Source organism: Ambystoma mexicanum, chromosome 7p, assembly GCF_040938575.1.
Source record: "Ambystoma mexicanum isolate Mex_15411 chromosome 7p, UKY_AmexF1_1, whole genome shotgun sequence".
Taxonomy (NCBI): Eukaryota; Metazoa; Chordata; class Amphibia; order Caudata; family Ambystomatidae; genus Ambystoma; species Ambystoma mexicanum.
In genome coordinates this window covers 345,987,557-346,012,179 of record NC_090939.1, presented here as the reverse complement: position 1 = coordinate 346,012,179, position 24,623 = coordinate 345,987,557, and the positions used below count along the sequence as shown (strand labels likewise).

Genomic DNA, 24,623 nt, shown 5'->3' with positions numbered 1-24,623 from the left:
TCAGACTAACCTGACGTGACTCACACACCCCACTCTTAACACCCTGTTGTGACTTCACACACACCACACTTACAGAGCTGGTGTGACACTCACACAACACTCAGACTAACCTGGCGTGACACACACATACCACTCGTAATTCCCTGGCATGACTTCACACATGCTACTCTTACTGACCTGGTGTGACACTCACACACCACTTAGACTAACTCGGTGTGACTCACACACAACACTCTAAATACCCTGGTGTGACTTCACACACACCACTCTTACTGACCTGGCATGACACTGACACAGCACTCAGACTACCCCAGCGTGACTCACACACATACCACTCTTACTGACCTGGCTTGACACTCACACACCCCCCAGACTAACCAGGCATGATTCACACACCACTCTTACTGACCTGGCATGACACTCACACACCACTCCCACTAATCCGGCGTGACTCACATACACTACTCTTAATACCCTAGTGTGACTTCACACACACCAATCTTACTGATGTGGTGTGACACTCACGCACCACTCAGAATAACCCAGTGTGACTTAACACCACTCTTAATACCTTGGCATGACTTCACACACACCACCCTTACTGTCCTGACATGACACTCAGACACCATTCAGACTGACGCGGCATCATTCACACACTACTCTTAATACCCTGGTGTGACTTCACACACACCATTTGTACTGACCTGGTGTGACACTCACACACCACCCAGACTAACCCAGTGTGACCCACACACACCACTCTTAATACCTTGGTGTGACTTCACACACATCACACTTACTGACCTGGCGTGACACTCACACATCACTCAGACTAACACAGCATGACTTACACACACACCACTCTTACTGACCTGGCATGACACTCACACACCACTATTAATACCCTGGTGTGACTTCACACACACCACTCTCACTGACCTGGCATGACACTCACACACCACTCAGACTAACCCGGCGTGACTCAAACACACCACTCTTAATACCATGGTGTGACTTCACACATGACACTTTTACTGACCTGCTGTGACATACATTTTAAAACATACATTGCAGTATGTGAAAACTTGAAAAACATACTTCACAGTATAAGAAACAAACTAAAAGTCCATGTTGCGTTCTCACAACCTCATGCTACAAATCCTCAAAACTGGTTACATCTAGTCTCACTCATAATAAATCCACACAAACAAGACTCCATCTGGATTCATACATGCAGCACAACTGCTACTAACAATCGTTGACCGGTGAGACTTTTATTCTGATATTTCTTGGGAGAATGATAGCCACATATTCTGAATTGCTGACTTTGTTCCCTAAAAGCCTGCACTTCCCTCGCCTTTACTTAATTGATGACTTTGTTCCCTAAAGGCCCTCAGGTGTCAGGCACCTTTAACCTGCAAACTCTAAAATAATGTTAATCTCTACTTGTATACCGTATCTAAACAAACACTTGAACGTCCACATCACTCATCTGCATACTTTAACTTGGCGATAAAATGTCTTGACACCTTTACAAATTAATACAAAGAATACATGCACAGGCTTATTTTATCGCAGCCTCGTGTCTATAACAAAGCAACAAAAAACACTTCTTCAAGCGCATCTCTTCCTGCATAAACATGCGCTTTCACTGTACCTCTCTGTCAACCAGACTCTTCGGGAGTGCTTCTCTTCCAGCATAAACATGCACTTCCGTTGTTCTACTGTACACCTCCGTCAATAAAACTCTGCAGACCAAAGACTCTATCCCCACTCTGGTGCATGCCCGTTTACTCCACTGATGCACCACACCTTCCATAGAAGAGAAATACTCTCAACTTCTCGCATGGTTGGAAGCCGCTGCATTCTTACACAGCCGCACAATACTACTTCCTCATCCTGATGCTCATCATCGAAAGCGTTAGATGCCAGAAGGTGCTTTCCTCTTCAAACACCCATGCAAGCAGTTCTTCTTGCTGCAAAGTTTTAAAATAAAACGTTCTGACAGGCGTTTTATACTTTGCCATCGCCCCCAGTTCCTTATGTGACATCACCAGTCACAGGACCACAGCAGAGCACTGCAGAGCTCCAGCTGATCAATGGTCAATAGATGGCCCAGCTGACAACGAGGCAAAACAAAACATTGGGCCTCATTACGAGGTAGGTGGTAAGGGATCTCGGGCACGGGTAAGGACACCAGTGCTGGTAATCCCTTACCTCCCTATTCCGAGGTCCCTTAGCGAGTCCCTTCCTTAACTCCTTTTTTTACCAGGCTTTATGGAAGGGACCCGTTAAGGGACTTCAGAGCTAATAACGGTATCACAAATTGCAGTACCGTTATTAGCTCCATCCCCATTCCCATTGAGCCCTATGGGGGCTCGAATGGGAATGGGGAATGGTTCCCAGAATGGGAACTTACCGGGTCCTCCAAGGTTGGAATGACCCGGTAATTCCCTAATTCGGGAACCCGGACCCGGAATGCGGTAAGGGGGTAGCCATGGTGCTAATAGCTAATAGCACCATGGCTACCTCCTACCTCGTAATGAGGCCCATAATTGTCTCTCTTTAAACTTTCAATTTGAAGGCAATCGGTTTACTTTTACTTTAAAAACAGTTATTTTCTCATTGGAAAGACAACTGCTTTACCACTCCTGTAAAGCCAGCTACATCCTCCTTGGCATTTAATACCAAAAACTTCAATCTCCTGCCTCCTCCCCTTTAATGCCCAGGATTAGGGGCAATGTCCATTTTGGGTCCGCCCTGGGTCTTTCTGGGTTTCTACAGCACAGTCTCTGTCTTCCCTGAGGTAATCTCATTGTTTCTATCCCCTGGGACACCCCTTCAAAATAACCCTGAGTCTCTGTTGGGGTATGCTTCCCCCTGACCTTCCCTTTCTTGGTCTGCAGGGCTTATAGTCCTCCCTCTTTAACAGTCCTGGGAGAGGGGTTTTACTTGTCTGGGAGCAGTGTGTTCTCCTCCTTCTTCTTTCTGCATCCCCAACAGCAGGTTCAACAGCTTTGCTTCTTTTTCTTACATGCAGGTTCTTCTTCTTTAGACCAGGTTGTTGCCAGTGTAATAAACTGACCTCCAGGTTTCTTGTAGGTTACTTCAGGATTATTAACAGCTTCTTAAATTACAGTTACACATTTATGTTACATAGAACCTAAACACTGGCACCCATCATCCAGGAAGGTGCTCTCTAACTGCCTCGGCTAGGAACCCTCAACCAAATATTCTCTCATTCACAGCACGACATTCCACATGACATCACAGGCTTACAACATGCAAAGGCAAGTACTTCACAACAAAATGTAATCAGTAAAGTTTGACGATTGCCAGAAGAAAGTGGTAACTTGGCAGTAGAGAGTGTAGAAAATATGTGGGGTTTCCATAAAATGAAGAGCAGAAGATGCATGCAATGGTGTTTTGAGGGATGGGAGAGCAACACGCGAGGATACAGGTGTGGCTCTATGCAGGTGAGACTAGAGCCCTTGCCATTGTTCCTGCCCAACACAGGTATCATATGTCAAATGGGACAAGGGTATGCTGAGCCCGAATTCTGACAGTGTCAGTCTTGTCATGAGCGAGGGGCCACTTGACCTTTCTGGAAGGAGATACAGTGAGCAGGTAAACAGTCACTGAAATATGCAACCTCTATTAGATGCCAGTGAAGTCAGCACACAATAAAAGGAGGCAAAGGCTGATCAATTTACATGGGGATCTCGATTACAAGTTCTGTTTGTACCGTTATGATGAACCTGTTTTATAAGGGCAAGAAAACAGCGGGAACATGTATACACAAAAAGTGACCTATGGTTTTGCTACCACAGTCAGTTACAGTCAGTGAGTGGAGTAGCAAAGCAAAGTGAAAATGGTAGCAGTGGAAATTATTTTAGAGTGAAGGTATGGAAGGCAATTCATATGGGCACGTGTAAGGACAGCAGTTCAGCTGAAACTAGGTTTCTGGCACCTCTTAATAAGGCCCAAAACACACAAGGTTAGAGTTAAACATTTGATTATACTGTCAGTGTATTGCTGGTAGAGTATATAAGGGCATAATTGAGAACTGTCTAGAGAGTTGTTTTGTTCAACAGATTACACAACCCTGGGCAGTGCACTGCTTTACACGCTATCAATAATTGTGTGTAAAGAATAGACATGCTTATCGGTAGCCACTGAAGGCCAGAAGCACTGCAGTCCTTTACCTCTAGCAGTAGCACCATGCAAAGGAATTCTAGTTTCCAGATCAAATCCTACACTAGCTGAACTTGTTGAACGCCAGAATTGCAGTACAGGTCTGCAGGTCCAATGTTCTGTTAGTCTTCTGACATTGGAAACACATCAAGACAGTGCTGAATAAAGGTCTTGGCCAGATTAAAGCGGATGCAGTCTCTGATCTAAACCTAGGTAAACATACACTGGCACTATACATGATCTGTGATCTTAAATTGAGGCAATTAACAATTGCACAATCTTCACATTTCTGAAGCAGAAATATAGCAGAACAAGGATGTTCTGACAAAAGGTGCACCTGTGTGCCAATCCAAACTGTAAACACTCTGAGGCCATTCACCTAGCCAGTTTAACTAAATGATTGGAATGGCTAGAGATTGGAGCCCTCTGAACTGATTTGCAGCAAAGTAGATATTTCGGCCATCATCATCATCCGGATGCTGCTTCAGAGAATTAATGCAGAAGATTATTTTTTCTTATCCTGAAAATATGATTAGACAGGTCTGAATGCAACTGAGCCTCATATATGTCATTTGATGGAAGAACATGGGAAAAGCATGAGAGACCTCAAACACTTGATGGACGTTACTACATGGTAAGGATTGGAAGAGTAAACACAAAATGTTGTACTCGATCTCATAAAACACTACTGAATTTGCATCAGTGCCCTCAAATAAGTCAAGTCAGTCAAAAAAAGCTATGTAGCCATTAACTGATGTAACACCCTCATGTATACTTAGAGGATGACCTTCAAAGACATTTGTCAGGGTCATTTAAATGCAAAGAAGATGGTGTAACTATGATGTGATAATGTGAAAAAGTTTCTTTTTTTTAGATTCATGGAAAGTATTTATTACACAATATATAATAGTTGTAATAAGTGTGGACCATACCTGCACTATGATCAGTGAGCTGTGTACCATTTTACCAACTTGTGTAAAAGTTGTTAATGCAAGATCACAATTCAGTTATCCCCCACTTACTGCAGAAAGCAAACCTCTCTGCCTGTTCTTCTTTTATTTAGTATGAATTGCTGTTGATGGATGAAGCAATACCGTCCAGGCTGCAGGAGATGCTCGGTGGTGAAGAGCTCACATGTAATGTACATGTTAATCCTTGTCAGCCCCTCACTTGCCTGGGAATAAGAACCCTTAAGATCTGGATCAATAAAGCATGGCTATTTTCGCCTTGTTTCCATCATTTAGCTGTGGCACAATGCTTTGAGGGCCATTGGTCAGAGACCATTACCTAGCATGGTTCCACGGAGCCTGCGAACTCGAGATTGCTGTTACTGTAAAGTCCACCACATCTCAAATCTATTTTTGCTCACTGTTTGCATACTGCTCTTCACCTTACTGTATCTACCCCCCGCCCCCCTTTTAGGCCAAGGTGCTGTACATTTGAGGACCTCACATCCTACCTATCTTTTCTGCTTCTCATTTTGCTTCTGCAATACCTGGCGAGCTGTGACCATTGGCAGAAGAGGAATGCCATTTTGTGTCCTGTTTGAGAACAACGTTGAGGCTTGTGGGAGATAGCAGGGCAGACTCAAAGACAGGCCCTTCCCTGATGGATGCAATTCTCAACAGGCCACTGAGCACAGCACCTGTGCATGCAAGGGTCAGATGTGAGGGTCTCTCAGCCTGGGAACTAGAATACTAAGCAAAGCAGAAGGGGTGAATGCGATCTTCATATTTTGAGAAGAATTTTCTCTGAACGAAAGGTTTGTGCCTCCCATAACAATTATCATGCAGCTTATGGTAATTGAGTGGAGTTTCCAGATTGTCCCTTTCCCTCATCAGCCAATCACTGATTGATTTGATGCACATGGGATAAAAGATATCTACTTAAGAGTGGGAATTAAAGTAGCAATGTGAGCCAGTTAAATGGGATGCATATGTAAAAGGCCAGTTGTAGGACCGACCACAGGGTTGCAATTATATAGCCGTGTATGGCCCCCTGATCTATTTTCCTGATTTTTCAGCTGTTTTCTAAGATCTCCAATTAACTTTATCTTTACACGCAACTCCCCCACCCCATATATGGCCACCACAGGCCAAATCATTACACACCAACACCAACCATACCATGACTATGGTCTTCTCTTTTGTCCTATCAATTCTCTCAGATCAGCAACTAACTAGACCCTAGGTACTATAGTTTATGCGACCTGAGACTCTTCTGTGTGGCTGACTTACTCTGAAGTTTCTTTGCCAACCCTGTAGAAACAGATTGGCACACCAGAACTGGGTACTTCTGACTTTCATATTTCAAATCGCTTTTGTCTGCCCTACTGTCCTGCTAATTACCACACCATTTTCGTAAAATGCCACACACAGCAATGTCACCAATATTGGCAGAAGGGTGAACAACAGTTGCATCACAATACATTATATTATATTACTGGGGAGGGAAGGAGTGTGAGGCAGATGTAATGGGAAACTGGAATCAGGGAGGTGGAGGCGGGGGGCAATGGGGTACTGGGAAGACCCTTCCCCCTTTTTCTTACATGAACACATGCAGTGAGACCACCAATAGTGGCAGGAGGACACTATGCAATACCACTTAAATTGCATAAAGTCCATTAGCACCCAGACCTTTGCAAGTCCTTGGAGTTGGACCAAAAACAACGCAGACGTAATGATATAATGACAGCAATGATGGGTCACTTAGTCTGAGGTGCTGTGTGGGGGGGGCGTTATAGGGCAAATCAGTAAGAGGTTCTATTCGATAGCAGCACATACTGGAGAGAATGGGGATAGGCCAGTGGACGAAAATGGCCACCAACACAGATCATGATAGGCACAGAAATAGACCTATTCACCTGCAGTCAGCAAGCATTCCCTGTATCCTGATGTTTAGATGCCAGGCCCTATTGTGCTAATAGGTTTGCATTTGGTGTAATGGTCGAGAATTATGATCCCTTGTGAAAATGTCAAACAGCAGACAAAAAGACCTACCACCACACTATGATTGTGTGCAGATACCACAGGTGTTGCAATCTGGAACCCACAACTCACCTAAAGGCTAATTTGGCAGAGTCTGCCTCTCAGGTGTTTCAGCAAATCAGTGCCACGAGCTACAAAATTCCAAAGCATGGCTGTAACCTATGTGATTTGAAAAGTAAGGACCCGTTGTTAGAACTTTTGTCTTGTTGCATATGCGTTCAAGCGCCCTTTGCTTCTTGTCTGGCACACACTGCCCAATGACTTGCCGTCATTCTGCAGTGACATCGTTTCACACTGTGCCTCCAGGAGATGAGCATTTTTACCAAATGTGGATCATTTCATGATTCGTGCACTTCACTCCTGTTCACAAAAGCCAATATAATATTTAAAGACTCATGCTTACCATGCTACTGTCTCGGGCGCAGTGTCTATTGCCTAATTATCACCTGTGCCTACGGAAACCAGGTCTGAACTGTCATTAAAACTAAGTGTCACTATGTATGACATCAAGATGGCTCAGTGAGTTGAGTGTTTGCCTTAAGCCTTTGTGTTCAGCCTGCAGGGCAAAGGTGTGAATACTAGCAATTGGGACTCCCTCTTTCATACTTTCAGGTTTCATCAATCGAGTACCATTAAACTGGTTCATAAAACACAAACACATGAATAGATTTAACATCAACCTTACATGACAATGGGCCTCATTAGGACTCCAGCGCTAAACCATGGTGCTATTAGCACCATGGTCCATGCCGGAGTCCGCCCTGGCGGAATGGGGAATTACAACCCCATTCCGAGGTTGGCGGGGCGGTAATTCCCCATGCCGCCATGGCCCTTCCCCATTCCCATTTTTGCCCCATAGGGCTCAATGGGAATGGGGAAGGTCGCTAATTACGGTACCACAAATTGCGGTACCGTATTTAGCACCAAGGTCCATTTGCGGGTCCCTACTTTAACGGCTGGTAAAACCAGTCGTTAAGGTCCGGTCCTGCAAAGGGACCTCGTAATTAGGCGCTAGGTGTTTAACGGCACTGCAGCCTTTTACGGAGTCGTTAAACACTTAGCGCCTGGGTCATAATGAGCCCCAATGTATGTAACAACATGCTATTAGTAGTAATATTATTATGTGTCTACCCATTGACTGCCCATGGCCACGATAATCCATATTGGCATTCCCACCCAGTTCTTGCCCATCCCCACCGAAAAAACACCTCCTCATAGGAACTGTTTGAGTTCGCTTTAATCAAGTCTTGCCATCAAAGTTTGCATTCATGTGTCTGGCAGTGTTTTTCAAAGCAGTCTTCTGCGAGTTAATGACATAATTGGAGTTGTAAACCTGTTACTGGTGTAATAAAAATGTCTTAGCAGGTCTGCTTTCAACCACTTGATTTATAAGCACTCTGTGTGTCCTTCACTGAAGTCATGTTAAAAACAAGCACTTTTAAAGCCAACAGTGTTGGACTGTGTATAAGTAGAAAGTATTTTCCAGGCAATACAATTAGATGCCCAGGCAGTCGCACCAGTTTGCACCTGCTACCATCAATGATATGATGATATGATATGGCATTTATAACGCGCCTATACACAAGTGTTTCAAGGCGCAATGCTGCAAGGGAGGGGAAAACAGTGGAAGACAGACAACGATCGTACTAGGCCAGGTGTCATTCAGATCGCGCAAGTGCGAGGGTAGGGAGAAAGGGAAAAGTGCAAGGGGAAGAGAGAGGGGAAAGTGCAGTGCAGTGCATGTAAGAAGAATAAATACGATAAATAAAACAGCCTGATGGTGGCAAGTGCAAGGTAAGAGCAGACATAAGTGCAGGTAAGGGGACTGAAGGTTTTTCAGAACCAGCCCCCAAGTGCAGGGAGTTTCCCGGGAGGTAGGGCAGGTGAGCAAAAGGTGGGACCTGGCCCCAGGGTCAGAAAGGGTGGCCAGGTAACTGGTGCAGAATCGGCAGGGAAATTCAGCAGGGGAGAGAGGCAGAGAAAGCGGAAGCAAAGAGGAAGGATTTGAGGTGTTTTCCGGAACTGGAGATGGTTCTCCTCGAGTTTTAGGGAGGCAGGAAGGCTGTTCCAGAGGGAGGACCCAGCCAGGGAGAGAGATCGACCACCAACTTGTTTTTTGGAGAAGCGGCTAACCCTGAGGGAGTTGGAGGCAGATGAGCGAAGAGCCCAGGAAGGAAGGTATTTAGGAAGAGAGAGTTGTAGGTAGTGAGGTCCCAGGCCCCAGAAGGCCTTGTGGAAAATGCAGAGGGTTTTGAACGTAATTCTTGCAGCCACTGGGAGCCGGTGCAGGGATTTCAGTCCTGGAGAGATACGATCCCTGGGCTTGAGGCCAAGGACAAGTCTTGCAGTCCTGTTTTGGATAAGTTGCAGATGGTGGAGAGTAGAGGCAGGCAGATTTAGATAGAGTCTGTTGCAGTAGTCCAGCTTAGAGAGAACCAGGGCTCTGGAGACGGTGAGCTTCTGGGGGAAGGAGAGGAGAGGGAGAATACATCTGAGGATGTGAAGCTGGTAGTGTGACTTCTTAGAGACGTCGGAGATGTGAGGGGAGAAGGAGAGTGAGGAGTCAAAGATGACCCCACGGTTTTTTGTCTTGCAGGTGGGAGCCGGAAGCGGTCCAAGAGAGGCCGGCCAGAGAGCTGATGGCAAGGATGTAGAGGCTGTGCCGATGAGTAGAATCTCAGTCCTACTGGCGTTAAGGCAGAGGTCGTTGGCGGCACACCACTCCTGGATAGCAGACAGACAGTCAGAGATGAGGGAAGGAGAGGAGGAGGCCGAGGGTAGCCTGAAAATGAGCTGGGTATCATCCACATAGCACTGAAAAGTGGGGTAGAGGGTGGCGATGCGGTGGGCAAGGAGTGCCAGGTATTGGTTGAACAGCCAAGGAGAGAGGTTAGAGCCCTGGGGAATGCCACAGATAGAGAAAAAGATATCAGAGAGGAAGGACCCAAGTTGGACCTGGGAGGGTCGGTCGGAGAGGTAAGAAGTCAGCCACGCCAGAGCCTGTCTAGTGATACCCAGGTTATCACGGTGACGGTTGAGCAGGATGGCGTGGTTGACAGTGTCAAAGGCAGAAGAGAGAACAAGCAAGATAAGGAAACATGAGGTATTGGAGTCAAGGTTGGAGAGAAGGTCTTCACGGATGTTCAGGAGAGCAGTTTCCGTGCTTCTGGCAGCCCTGAAGCCAGATGATGGTCATGGAGACAACCAACAGATTTGGTGTGGAGATTAAGATGGGAGATGGCCAGTTTCTCCAGGAGCTTGCCCAGGAAGGGAGTGATGGAGATTGGGCGATAGTTAGCCGGACAGGAGGGGTCAGCAGAGGGTTTATTAAGAAGAGGGTGCACAAGGGAGTGCTTCAGGGGGATGGGAAGACTCCAGTGGCGAAGGAGTGATTGCAGAAATCAGCCAGGGCAGGAGCCAGGGAGTCGATGTGGTCCTTGATAGTTTTGGAGGAACAGGGGTGAACCTGTTTTGACAAGACTTTCATAGATCGGAACTTGTCGAGAAACCTCGTCAATGGCAAGTTAATACCACTAACAGTATTCTGGAATAGGGCTCAGTAGAAATCTGCCAACCAAAGCCTCAACTCTTATAGCAGATAGGAAGAAAACAAATGAAACTCATATTTCCAGAATTAGTCTCAAAACTTTCCTTTCGTGTGACAGTATAGCCAAACGTTAAGCATAAATAATAGTTAAGAACACTTTCAGTGTTTATTATGTTGTAGCCCAGTCAAAACTTTTCAATGGGAAATTAACGGTGCACGGCTTTAAAAATATGAAGGTTAAAGCTGTTATTGGAGGTGAAGGACAGTAAATGTTAAACAAAAGCAAGCAAAATAAAAGGGTGCATTTTAACTCCATGCCCCCTGGATATTGTGGCATGGAATGGGCAATGCTGTTATATGAAAAAGAATATTGTATGGCAAATTATATAATTCTTAAAGCATTACATGAGGGAGACAAAAGGTTTATGAAAGCAAGCAAGTGTGCATATTAAAGAGTAGGGATATGTGCCATCGACCTAGGGTGTAGGCTCACTGAGAGAAAGGGCCTGTGTGACAAAATCACCACTGCTCTTAAGGAGCACAGAGATGGTTAGTGGTTTCCAAACTCCTTCACTGCCCCACACTGCTACTATACCAGCAGTGATCTCAGTCATAAAGCTGAAACAGGCCTGACTTAAATGATATACCTGCTGGCCCTCTTTACGGTTGCATGGACCAATGACAGGCTATCCTCTTCAAGCGGTGTGTGAGTCTGTAAAGAGGCATCCAAAACAACAATAGTCCTCTGGTACCAACACTGTTCAATCATGCTTCTATAAAAAATGAGTATTTAATCACACTAAGGACAAACAAACTAGCACCCCATGCTGTAATGCAGACATTTGAGTGAAAACTTTATCTGATCATGAAGAGGAGCAGGGGTTTGCAGGCAAATAGTCTGTTTAGCAAGTTCAACTTCAAAATGTGGGTCTTGACTGTCACTGTGGCCCTTAGCACTAGGCCAAGACGACAAAACCACGGTTTTCCATTACATTTTTTTCTCGGGGACTTGACAGCATTGCTATGGGCACCTGGGTGTTTTACAGTGGGTCAAGTCGAATTATAGTCGAGCTAATTTGACGGGATCAAGCAACACAAGCACTTAAACAAGCATCAACTGCTCCAGGATCGAAAAATTTAGGAACAATTCGCAATGTGCCAGTCCACATGGTTTGACGGAACAATAGAGGCTCGATTGTGGAAATGTGGCCATTCAATTTCTGGATGAGGTGACTGGACTGGATGCAATGTGGTTTGGCAGCAGCAAGCAAGCAGCATGAAGCTCGAAGAAGCTTGGGAACACCTAGGTGATGTTGATGCCCTACTACTCGAAGATGTTTACTTGTTTGAAAATCTAGAAAGACAAAATCAGCTCCGTCAGTTCTTGCAGTGGCTCAAAGGGTCTCAAAGGCACTCAACTGAATTTGCATGGGTTTGAAAATGCAGAGATATCTAGAGGCAGTTTCCTGTGACCGCGGAGTGCTGTGGTGCCCCTTCAAGTGTCTAGAGAAAAAGGTACATTCTTCTTCTGTTCTTCCCAGCCAGTATTGTTGCAGGACCACTTGCAGGCTTACCTCTTCAGCGGGCATGGGTACCGGTTTTCTAGCAGCAGGCATTCTTTCCAAGAAGCAGCTCTCTTCAAATGTTTCCCTGAAGTGGTTAGGGGGAAGCGTGTGCCCTCCGTAGATATCATTATCTTTACTAAAATTTCCAGGGATTTTGGACATACAATACCCTTAAACGGTTCCAGTGAAATCTTCTTTATGGAAGATTCTTCAGGATCTTTCTTCATGATGATTCCAAAGACGTTTCATTTGTGCATATGTATCTGGAAGTTATAAAGTGTGAACCTCGCTGGAAATCCACTGTACAGCAGATAACCACCCATGGCTTACAAGTAGAATGCAGTGGTAGCAGCGGAGATAACATGAGCAAGGCAAGCAGGGTATGAGGGGAGTACTAGAGAAGGGGACAGGTTGTGTAGAGTGATCAGTGATTGTCAAATGGTCTTTAAAGAGAAGGGCCATCAGGTCCTTATTGTAATGTAGGATGGAGCGGTCAAACTGTAACTGTTTTGGATCAGGAACATGCTTGTTTCCTGTGTTTGCCCTCTCGCAATTATGTATTTGCAGCCCAGCAATGTTGAAAATCTTGTGGTGTGCTCGTGTCTGGAGATTCTTGGCAGGGCAGTGGTTTAGCTGTGATGGTCCTATGTGATGCAGGCACCTTTGAACATGATGCATGTGAGGAACTGTAGCAAATGCAGCACCTTTAGGATGGGGTTCATGTGGTTGTATGTTCATAGTTGTGTGATGAGGTGTGCTCTGAGGGCCAAGGTGGCACCTGGGACGACTGTGAGTAGTTTGTTGCCACCATCCAGAAGGGAGATGAACATGACTTTTAAAGGAGTGACTGTCGTGACCTTATATTGTGAAATTGCCATAGCAGATTCGTCCGTTTCAAACCTTCTGTAAGAGGCTAACCTTTGATGCTTTAACATCTCCCAGACTGCCTTGTCTTCAGGAAGTTACAAGAGTTAACTGTTGTATCAGTAGACATGCCCAACAAAAGTAAACATGGGTGCATTATACTTTTTTACCATGAAGCATTGGGAAATGATGCCTGCATAGCAGAGCTCATTTTCCATGAGCGAAAGTGTCAATTTGTATTATGAAAATCAAAAACGCTCAGGGTAGTACAGCCTTGTAGATGCCATTCTTTCCCAGGGAGTGATCAAGAATGTGAGGGAGATGCTGTACGAGAGGATGAAAGTGTGTGAGAAACAGATATTGGATATAAAAGAGAGAGGGGGTTCTTGAGGGCAAAAGGGTGTGCAAGAAGAAAGAGGGGGTTCATAGGAGGTTGTGCAAGAGAGTGTGAACACTTTATCCTTTATGCACTATATTCTAAGCATGTGTAGTGTTGACTCTAGTGCACACTCTGCCTTTCTGTGTCTCTCATTCCTTCTCGCTTCAACAGGTAAACTCGGTACTCTTGTGTTCATGCGTACCTCTTCAATTTTACCTACCCCATGAATCATTACTTTTTCTTCACTGCTTTTTAAATGTTCAACTTTTTATGTCATACTTCAAAAAAGGAACATTGTATGATGATGTATTTAAACAACAGCTGATTTCACATGTGCTTATTCAGAGATCTTACAATAATAAGTTATCACCCGCTGCGGTGTGGGATTGATTACCTACTGGTGGTGCGATAATTGCTTCATAGCAAGTTGGTTACAATAAATATCTATTGGCCATACAAGCATAGTTAGAAATCCAAATTGTAGTCTCCAGCTAGCCAATGGTTACTTCAGGAGGTCAGGTAGCCACTGGCCATGGCCACAACACATAGCCAATATCCACTGAGGTCAGTTTGGTTCAGTCAAGGGCATAGCCAACAGGCAAAGTGTTCACTGATCATGGCTGAACACCATAACCAGTGCCTACTAATGACTTCATTTAGATACACGCATGGGGATCTGTGTTATTTTTTACCTACTTTGTGCCACTGGATTCCTCATGTAAATTGAAGACAGTGAACGTTTTAAATGCAATCATTTCTGCCAGTGTCAAACTGAAAGAAACCCGGAAGATTGTCAATCTACCACGCTTTTAAAGTGGCCCATTGGTAAACTTGGGTCTGTGTCATGGAAGATAGCCATGACACCGGCAAAATGAGCAATCAACATAACTGCATGCTATGGCCAATGCCTATTGTGGCTGACAACCATTTTCCAGACTCGATAATCTTGACCACGGCAGCGGATCATGGTCAGTCACCACTAAATTGGCTTGGATAGGGCTGGGGCATGGATGAAGTCCATAATCCAGGACAAATGAGCAATGTAGCCATAGCCAGTGTTGGGTCAGAGTGGCTTGAGTGGCCATGAGGCATGGTCCAAAGTCATGTTCAGAGATAAATGACCACTTTCCATGACTATAAGATATGGCCAGATACCACAAACAAATGTTTTGGACACAGATGGGGCATAACCAAAGAATATTCCCCAGTTAAAAGGACCCTTAGACAGAGCCAGAGTGCAATGTGGGTGGTTTTGTGGAGATGTCCTTGGGCAATGAGAGGTCAGAGCATGGTCACATGGAGTCTTTGGGCAGTTCTTCCTAGATGTCGTTGGGGGCCCGAATGCACCAACTTTGCATGACATTGGCCAAATTATCATGGCCAGTGCCCACTATGGGGGAGGATTGAGAGCCTAGGGAATGGCTGCAAAGTGGTCACTCTGCAAGGCCACTGGCCATGCCCAAGAATGTCATCAGGGTAATAGGGGCGTCCACAGATGGGTTGAATATTATGCCCGGTGGTAACTGTACATATGAAATGTAATACAGTTAAAGAAACATTGAAGTTAAGTTACAGAACATTTGCTCAAAGGGATGATATATTACACTGTCCCTTAAAAATCAAATGACTGGAATATAACGTTGTTGATGGGACATTATGAATGAAGTGCAAAACAAGAACACCCCCAAATGTACTAGTTATTGTTTCAAAAGCAAAAAAGTGCCACATATCGCTATTGGCAGTGCTCGTGGCTCCACATACGTCAATACAAATTAATTGTGCATTTCACATAGGGTACCAGGACAAAAATCAACCGAGATAAACATGAGTATCCCAAACTGGTTAGTCTCACTTAAGAGTTTGCTATGAGGGTCACATCAAAACCCAACCCAAACAAAAGAGTAAACGTGATTTTGACTTTCACTGTTAATCAGCAGGATTAGAGACATGTTTAGCAGTGCATTTTGGTTGGTGAATTATGGTTGTTTTATGATTGTGCATTTTCCACAGCTCTGTCAGCTCTTCACCCACCCAGAAACGTTCTCCTTCTAGTTCCAGCCCTTTCATGCCTCTCGCGATGAAGTAGTCTGTTTCAATTTAGGTGGACATAGTGACATCCGGTTCATTCTGTGTGGAATTCTGGTAACTGTTGTTTGACAGGGAGCCAGGAAATCTAAAGGTGTGATCCATAACTCACTGTGCAGTATTATTACCCCACCTCGACCTCACAGAGGTTGATACCTAATGAAGTAGAGAGACATGTTTCCATAGTGTGTCCCTCACACCTGATGCAGTTAATCACATATGTATTTCAACCATAAAGAAGATATATATTCCCCTTGTAATATTGAATGACTCACTCGGATTGAGAAAAGAAAAGGTGATTTTTCATTTCTGAAAAGACTGTTAGCCTTACAGCTGCAAGGCAGCAATGCCTAAGGAACAGGAGGGCACCCCTATTGTCTCTTTTGACTATTTTTAAAAGCTACTGGATGGATTTACCCTAAATCTAGTCAAGGAAATTAAGTTAATGCTGTGTGACAAAATGTTTACAAAAATGTCCAGTTTTGGGGGGGGGCCTTGACCACCCTTTGGTTTAGAAAATGTATTCCATATCCATCCAGAAAGTCAAAAGTTATTAGCCTCTCTCAACCTCTCCGCTGCAAAGCACCAAGACCAATATAAATGTTTTTAAGGTGAAGGGGGTCAATGTGGTCTTTGTTGAATATAAAAAATCTCTGGATGAATTTACCACAAACCAGACAAGGAAATTAAGTTGAGGCTCTGTGCCCAAAGCAGATTTCACACAACAGCTGTTAAAAAAATACACATTTTCTCCATGGAAAAATTAATGTAAGTTGGCTAAAAGCACCATTTTAATGTTTCATAAGAACTTTTCATTTTCTAACAAATTGTTTAGAGCATTTCCATTGGGCTCCTGACAAACTTTTTCTTTGGAAAATTTCATCCACATAAATCTAGCAAGTCCAAAGTTATTTGCCTTGCTAGCCTCTCTGCAGTAAAAACAGCACCAAGGAGTGTTTTTAAGGAGCAGGGGGTGCCCCCTCCTCTGTTGAATATTTTAAAAACTACTGCATGCATCTACCCCAAACCAATCAAGAAATGTAAGCCCATGCTTTATTCCAAAGTTGTTTCTTATTTGGTCAAAATAATCCCAGCAGTTTTCAAGCTACGGCTGTAAAAAAATGGGAAAATAAATGAGCTAAAAACTGTGAAACTGTGGTGTTTGTTTTCTTAATATTGTTTACTTTTCATAATGTTTTGTTCGCAAAATGTGCAGTTCATATGGCGTAGGGCTTTCAGAACTTCCTTCTTACAAAATGTCATACAAATACATCCAGCAAGTCAAAAGTTATAAGCAATAGAATTTTGGGAACAAATGACTGCTTTTTTTAATTTCTGAAATGTCCCTCAGCCTCTCGGCTATGGCACCATCGGAGATATAGCTATACTTTTGGGAGAAGGTGACACGCCCTTCACTGTCAAATATTTTAAAAACTACTGGATGCAAAATAATCAGCCTCCCGGAAATCGAGTCAATGCTTTACGATCAAGTTGTTCCTGGCCACCGGTTTGGGCTGTGTGCTTGAGCAAAAGTTTGACTTTTTCTTAATGGGACAATGAATGTGAACAATGGCAAGACAGCATTTTATTTTACTTTCTTAATAACTTTGTTTTTTAAAAAAATATTTTAACTAATCTTTCTCCGAATTTCCTGTCTGGGGGAGGTGGGGAGCATTGTGTTTGCAATAATGCAGCTAGATACATCATACGAGACAAAGGTTACTAGCATTTCATTTTTTGGGTTACCTATAGAACTCAATATTCAGATTAACTATTGTGCGGCGACCACCGTATTTTAATATATACACACCTATGCATGTTTTCATGAAAAAAGTATCAATTGTGCTGTGTAGCTACTGCTTCTTTTTATATTGTTAAGCAATATACCCTTGCCCGACTTCTTTAAAGCAAAATATCAAAAGTCGAAAGTAAGATGATGTTTTATTTTTACAGTGCAGCCTCACATTATACAACTTAAAAATGAAACCACGGTTGAGAATGGCCAAACAACATTGACTTGTCAAGCAGAAGGAGAGCCGGTCCCTGAAATTACATGGAAAAGAGCCAGCGATGGAATGATTTTCTCCGACGGTGATAAGGTAAAACAATATGCATTTAACAGCGTTTTTTTCAAAGGTTTGAGTCAAAATAACAGTGTTTATATAAGCCCCTTTATTCGAGCAATTGAATATAAGAGTTTTAGTCTTGGCTTTATTGTGTCATATCGGAAACCAATAACTGTACTATATAATAAAAAAGTTAGTAAAATGTCCCTACTGGCATACAAGAGGATAAACAAATCATAACACATGCAGGGAAAAGGTATTTGAGGGACTATCACAAATAAAACGACTGCATTGAAAGCATTTACACAATTAGCATGATAAGGTATTCCACGGTTAATGAAAATATCAGACAATCGATGGAGGCAATTTGGTTCCTGTTCTCTTAGGTGAATTTGGGTAGAAGCCTGTTCTTTCCAGGACCATTATCCTGAGGTAGTGACACTGCAATTCTATAGTATAGGCAAATTAGCAGAAAACTACATTATCTCTTTATAAACATCAACAAAACCTGGAAATATAGACCTGTCAATTTTAGATCGATAAGTGAACTGCCATTTCAAAGTACATGTACTGGCTCTCCATCTGCACCAAGAAGAGAGCCCACATCCACGCCTGAGTCTCCGCGGCATCAAACAACTTGGCTGAACTCTTTAAAATATGTAAGGAGTTGACCAATACTGCTGCAATCTCTACCTCTCCTGTCCCCTCCCAGGCCCTCTGCATGGTCCTGGTTTCTTATTTCCTCTCTAAAACTTCGGACATCCTGTGCTCTCTCTTTTCCTCTACCCCTCCTCCCTCTACTCTCTGCTCTTCCTCTGGGACTTCTTCGGTCACCTTTCCTCCCTATTTCTCTACCTTTCCCCTGTTCTCCTCAGACAAGGTTTCTAGACAAGTCCGATCTATGAAAGTCTCATCAAAACTGGTTCAACACTGTTGAAGTACCACATTGACACCCTGGCTCCTGCTCTGTTTGACTTCTGCAACCATCCCTTTGCAACTGGAGTCTTCCTCTCTCCCCTGAAGCACTCCTGTGTGCACCCGTGTGCACCTTCTTATTAAGAAACCCTCTGCCGACCATTCATGTCCGGCTCACTATCGTCCAACATCCATCACTCCTTTCCTAGGCAAACTCCTGGAAAAGCTGGCCATCTCCCAGCTTAATCTTCACTCTGAAACTGTTGGTTGTCTCCATGACCATCAGTCGGGCTTCAGAGCTTCCAGAAGCATGGGAACTGCTCCCCTGAACATCCGTGAAGACCTGCTCTCCAACCTATATTCCAACATCCACTGTGTCCTCATCTTACTTGATCTCTCTTCTGCCTTTGACAATTCAACCATGCCATCCTTATCTACCCTCTCAGTTATAACCTGGGTATTACAGATCAGGCCCTGGCTTGGCTGACCTCCTTCCTCTCCAATGGACCCTCCCAGGTCCAACTTGGGTCCTTCCTCTCCACTATCTCTATCTCTACATGTGGTGTTCCCCAGAGGTCTAACCTCTCTCCCTGGATTTTTAACCAATACCTGGCACTTCTTGTCCAATGCATTGCTGCTCTCCACCCAAACCTTCAGTGCCATGCGGATGACACTCAACTCATTTTCAGGCTCCCTTCTGCCACCTCTTCTCTGTCTCTCATCTCTGATTGTCTGTCCGCCATCCAGGAGTGGTGTGCCGCCAATGACATCTGCCTTAATGTCATTAAGACTGAGATTCTCCTCATTAGCACACCTGCTCCCTCCTTCCCTGTCACTCTCTGGCTGACCTCTCTTGGCCCTCTTCTTGTTCCCACCTGTGAGGCTAAAATCCTCAGGTTCATCTTCGACTCCACACTTTCCTTCTCTCCTCACATCTCTGACATCTCTAAGAAGTCACACTACCAGCTGCACATCCTCAAAAGTATTCTTCCTTTCCCCTCCTTCCCCCAGAAGCTCACTGTCTCCAGAGCTCTGGTACTCTCAAGGCTGGACTACTGCAACCGCCTCTTTCTTAATCTGCCTGACTCTACTCTCCACCCTCTGCAACTCATCCAAAACAGGACTGCAAGATTTGCCCTTGACCTCAAGCCCAGGGATTGTTTCTCTCCAGGACTGAATTCTCTGCCCTGGTTCCCAGTGGCGGGGAGGATTAAGTTCAAAACCCTCTGCATTGTCCATAAGGCATTCTGGGGCCTGGGGCCTCAATACCTTCAACTCTCTCCTAAATATCTTCCTTCTCGAGCTCTACGCTCATCCGCCTCCAACTCTCTGAGGGTCAGTCGCTTCTCCAAGCAGCGAGTTGGTGGTAGATAGCTTTCTTCTGCTGCGGCCTCCCTCTGGAACAGCATCTCTGCTTCTCTTTGCTTCTGCTTTGTCTCCTCCTCTCCCCTGCTGATCTCCTGGCTGAATCTGAAACTGACTACCTGGCTACCCTCTGATCTCGAGCCTGGGTCCCCTCCCTGCCAGTTGCACACCTGCACTGCCTCCCAGGCAACCATTGCACTCGGGGACGGTTTCTGTATCCCTACAGCCCCTACTAGCACTTGACACCTGATGTCTGCACTTACCGTGCACTTGCCAGCAGCTGCCCGCACTTGTATTTACTATTTATTGTCTCTATTTATTTTACTGTTATCCTATGTACTGCTCTGCCTCCTCACCTTTCCCCCTGCACTTTTCCCTTTCCCCCTTCTCCAACACTTGGGCAATCTCAATGTCACCTGGCCTAGTAGGATCGCTGTCTCTGTCTTCCCTCTGTTTCTCCTCCCTTCACTTGTTGCGCCTTGAAACACTTGCATATAGGCGTGTTATAAATGCCATATCATATCATGCCTATTGTTAGACGAGATTGCATGTGGTGCCCTGTGGGAGACTGCACCAGCCTTGTCCTCTTGGCAATAGTTAACCCAACCTTTGGTATAAGCATGTACTACACATGTTGGTCGAGTGACTGAGCAGCCAAGCTTATCTCAAGAGGGGTCAATGTGAGCTGTATGGTTATTACACAGAGATTCACAGTGACACGTATCCAAATAAACACTTACTCTGAAGGTTTCTTAATTAAACATGTATATATTAATTTAACAGTCAGTTGAATAAACCTCCTTTAGAAGGGAGCAATATATGTAACACAATAATATACTTCAAAAACACAAACTCTCAGTTTCAGTAAATCAGTAGATTCCCATTTCGGATGGCACACAGACACTTCCTACACCCTGAGGTGACTTAAATAACTAGGACACTGTGGACAATGATATATCACTCCAAATTTAGAGCAATACTGAGATTAGTGTCAACAGGAAAAGATGAGGGAATAAAACAATGGTGAACGAATATTCTTCAGCTGGTAAGTACTTTTTGAACGCTCCAATGCAAAGAAAATTAACCCTTTCCCAGCTACACAAGTTATCTAATGTGTGGCTTTTGTTGAGGGATAGTTAAAGCACAAAGTCAGAGGTAAGAATAGTCTTTCAGGGAGCCATGACATCCAATTTTAGTTGAGCAAAAGTCTAGGTGAACTGAAGCACTTCTTGCAGGTAGGCAAAAAGTATTGCACAATGTTTTAGAAATCTTTGTAGAAAATGAAATCACTGTAGGGCCACAAGCTGGGAGGCTTGTGAGGGACAAAGCTGCAAGCGACTCTGCAAGGGCAACCAAGAGAAGTCTCAACTGAGTGCTAGCAAGGCTACATAACAAGAGGTAAGCAACCCCTAAGTTTTACAGTACCTTTGGTTTGAAGAAATTGGTTCCAGCTGGCTCATGTTCCAGTTGTCGGTCTGCAGATCCTGTGTTCCTGGGCCTCAGTGGTGGGGACAAGAGGGAGGACATCTAGGGATGCCTTCACTATGAATTGAAGGTCAGCGGCAGTAATGGACAAACTTCAGTTTAGCGGCACTTCACGGTTTCAGCTTTTTGCGGCTCTCGCAAACAGCACCACTGCGGTTCTCTGGTACCTTTATGGACTTTCCTTGCATCTGAGGTTCAGCAATCTGTTGAGGTGGCTCTGGCTTTGTCAGTCCTGCTTCATGGGAGTCCAGAGGAGCTTCCTGGAGCTCGGGTCTGACTTAAAAATTATACATTGATCTGGTGTTCCTCTCCCTGGCAATCGGTTCCTGCATCAGCAATGGAAGTACAGCCAGCTCTGAGAGGATGTCCAGACGAGTTCACTTTGGGGTTGATTGGTTCCGCCAACCCATGGGAAGAAGTCATCCGTTGCAAGGCTTCTCTAGTCAATGTGAATTCGGAGCATCAGCAATGCAGCAAGGCTTCACCCGGCAAACCGATGGTCCAGGAGTTGCTGCAAGCGTCTCTTTTAAGTTCTTCTTCGGATTCCTTCGTCCAGTGGTCGACTCTGCATTCTAAGCCAAAAGCCTCTCCTTTTATGCAGGTTTCGCCCATTCATTCGGAGCCTAGCTGTCACTCACATGGCAGGGTGGCTGTCCTCCGAGGACAGCCAGCCGGTCGATCACATTTGGGTGCATTCCTTTAAACAAAGGCATTAAGTACAGTGAGTTTTGGGCACCTCCCTCACTTCCTGCCCTGCCAGAAATTCTGGAGCCAGAGGCTGGCTTCACCAGTGAATCCTGCCAAAGACAAAATGAACAAAGGGACCAAACCTGGTTTAGCATGCAGAATAACTCTCAAGAAGGACCTTTCTAGCAATAAATGGAGAAAAAAGAAAGCAGGGCCATTTTGACAAAATGGGCACCCATGGGTGCTTTACTGCAGCTGCAATTGCAGCCCGCGGTAGAAACACACAATGGCAGGAAAAAGGAAACCACTGCCATCAGCCATTAATTGTAGAAAGCTTAACATAAAATTGTTACATGAGAAATTAGACAAAGTGGATACTAAGCAACCCATCCAGCACCCTATTGTAAGATAGTGTGTGCTGGATCTAGAAAGTTACAAAATGTAAGTAAAGTCAATTTCACTTAACTGCTCTTGGAAACAGTAGTTTCACTAAGAGAAGGTATGTACCCATTTGGGAAATGTAAGAGTCTTCCCTGAAAGTGCTGTGTGACACAATGTAAAACGATGATGCCTATGGAGTTTGTCAGAATCCAAAACCAAAGGAAACACTGAGTCCAAATTAAACAAAAATGCATGAGAGAGTGGGAAAAAGGTCTCACTCTCTCCAGGATAGACATTAAGAAGACCTAAAGTCCAGCAATAGTTCTGGGGTTCTCTAAGGTAGAAAGGAATTAGCACATTTCTGAGAATTCTCACTAACATTCGCCCCCCCCCCCCCGATTAAGGGACAGGAGGTTTTAATTCACTCCTGGATGAATATCCTTACTCCATTTGGTCATACTTACTGGAGAGACCATCAGCATTTTTTTGATTGCACCCTGACCTGTGTTCAATGTTGAAATCAAATCCCTGAAGGCTGATTGACCACCCCCCTTCATCTGCATTAACTATCTCAAGGGTTGGGGGTCTGTTTGAATTATTATAAAATTACATCCATACAAGTATGGTCTAAGCTTCTTCAAAGACCACCAAATGGCAAAACATTCACATTCAATTGTTAGCCACCTTGTTTCACGGTCCTTCAGTTTTCTACTGATGAAGCAGACAGAGTGTTCACTGCCGTTCTCATCCAGCTGACTGAGAACTGCACCTATTTCTGTATTTGAAGCATCCTTTTGTACAATAAAGGATTTGTTGTAGTCAGGAGCTCTCAAGACTGGAACTTGACACAAGACTTTATTGAGTCCTTCAAATGCCTTAGTGCACTCTTCCTTCCACCTGAACTTTTTGGGGAATTTGGGGGAGGAGATCACATTCAAGGGAGATGCTATGGTTCCATAGTTCTCAATGAAGTTCCTATATTAACCTGTGAGACCTATAAAGGCTCTCACTTGGGTTTGAGTAGTAGGGGTGGCCCAGTGTTGTACTGCTTGTACTTTGCCTGACAATGGCATTATTTCACCCCCCCCTTCCTCATGTCCAAGGTAGACCACTTTGCTCTGACCAATTTGACATGTGCTTGCCATTATGTTCAGGTGGGCTTGCTCAATCATATCCCAGATGGCCAAGTGGGGCTGAACACTGAAATGTCATCCAAGTATGCCATGCAGAAGTCCCCCATTCCATTCAGAATATAGTTTACCATCCTTTGTAATGTAGCAGGTGCATGTTTTAGTCTACCTTGAACTGGTAGAGGCCTCTTGGGGTGGTAAATGCTGTTTTCTCCTCGGTATGGTTTGTCAGAACTATTTGCCAATAGCTTGATGTTTGGTCAAATGTACTGAGGAACTTGCCTGAACCAAGTTTGTCCACCAGCTCATCTGTCCTAGGTAAAGGATGGGCATCAGTTGTGGTGAATGCATTACGAGCTCTATAGTCCACAAAGAATCTATACTCCATGGATCCTGCCTTTAGTACTAGTCCGTCTGGACTAGCCCATGGATTTGTAGATGGGTATATCACCCCAAGATCAAGCATCTTCTTGATCTCTTCCTTTATGTCAGGTCTTACGTGGTCTGACATTCTGTAACCCCTGTTTTTGACAGTAGACAGTCACTAGTGAGGATATCATGCTGGCCCCAAGGGGTCAAGCCTGGTGTCAGTAAAAACAGGGAGGCAAACTGATTTAACAGATTGTTGTACTCTTCCTGTTGTCGCAGAGTCAGATTAGAATAGAGATTAAGTCCTTCCATTTTTCCATCTAAAGGCTGTCCCCTGAGAAGGTCAGGTAGAAGTTCACTCTCTTCCTCCTCTGGATCAGATGATAAGAGCAAAGCTCCAAGTTCTGGTCTGGATACATATGCCTTTAGGTGGTTAGTATGAAATATCCTAAGGGCCTCCTTGAGATTGCCAAAGTCCACTAAGTAATTGACCTCTCCAAGTTTGCCCACAACCTTAACGGGTCCAATCCATTTGTCATGTAAGGCCCTCTGCCTTGTAGGCACCATAACTAGAACTAGCTGGTTTTGAGTAAACTCGACCATG

At 44.5% G+C, this 24,623-nt stretch overlaps 1 protein-coding gene across 4 annotated transcripts in view; it reads left to right on the top strand.

Moving 5' to 3' along the window:
- The window catches only part of NCAM2 (neural cell adhesion molecule 2), a 1,850,180-nt gene that overhangs the window by 1,115,444 nt on the left and 710,113 nt on the right, over positions 1-24,623 (top strand). For all 4 annotated transcript variants that reach the window (XM_069636393.1, XM_069636392.1, XM_069636394.1 and 1 more), the window contains exon 8: positions 17,575-17,720. In XM_069636393.1, the coding sequence (XP_069492494.1) occupies positions 17,575-17,720 (146 nt within the window). The remainder of the gene's footprint in view (positions 1-17,574; positions 17,721-24,623) is intronic.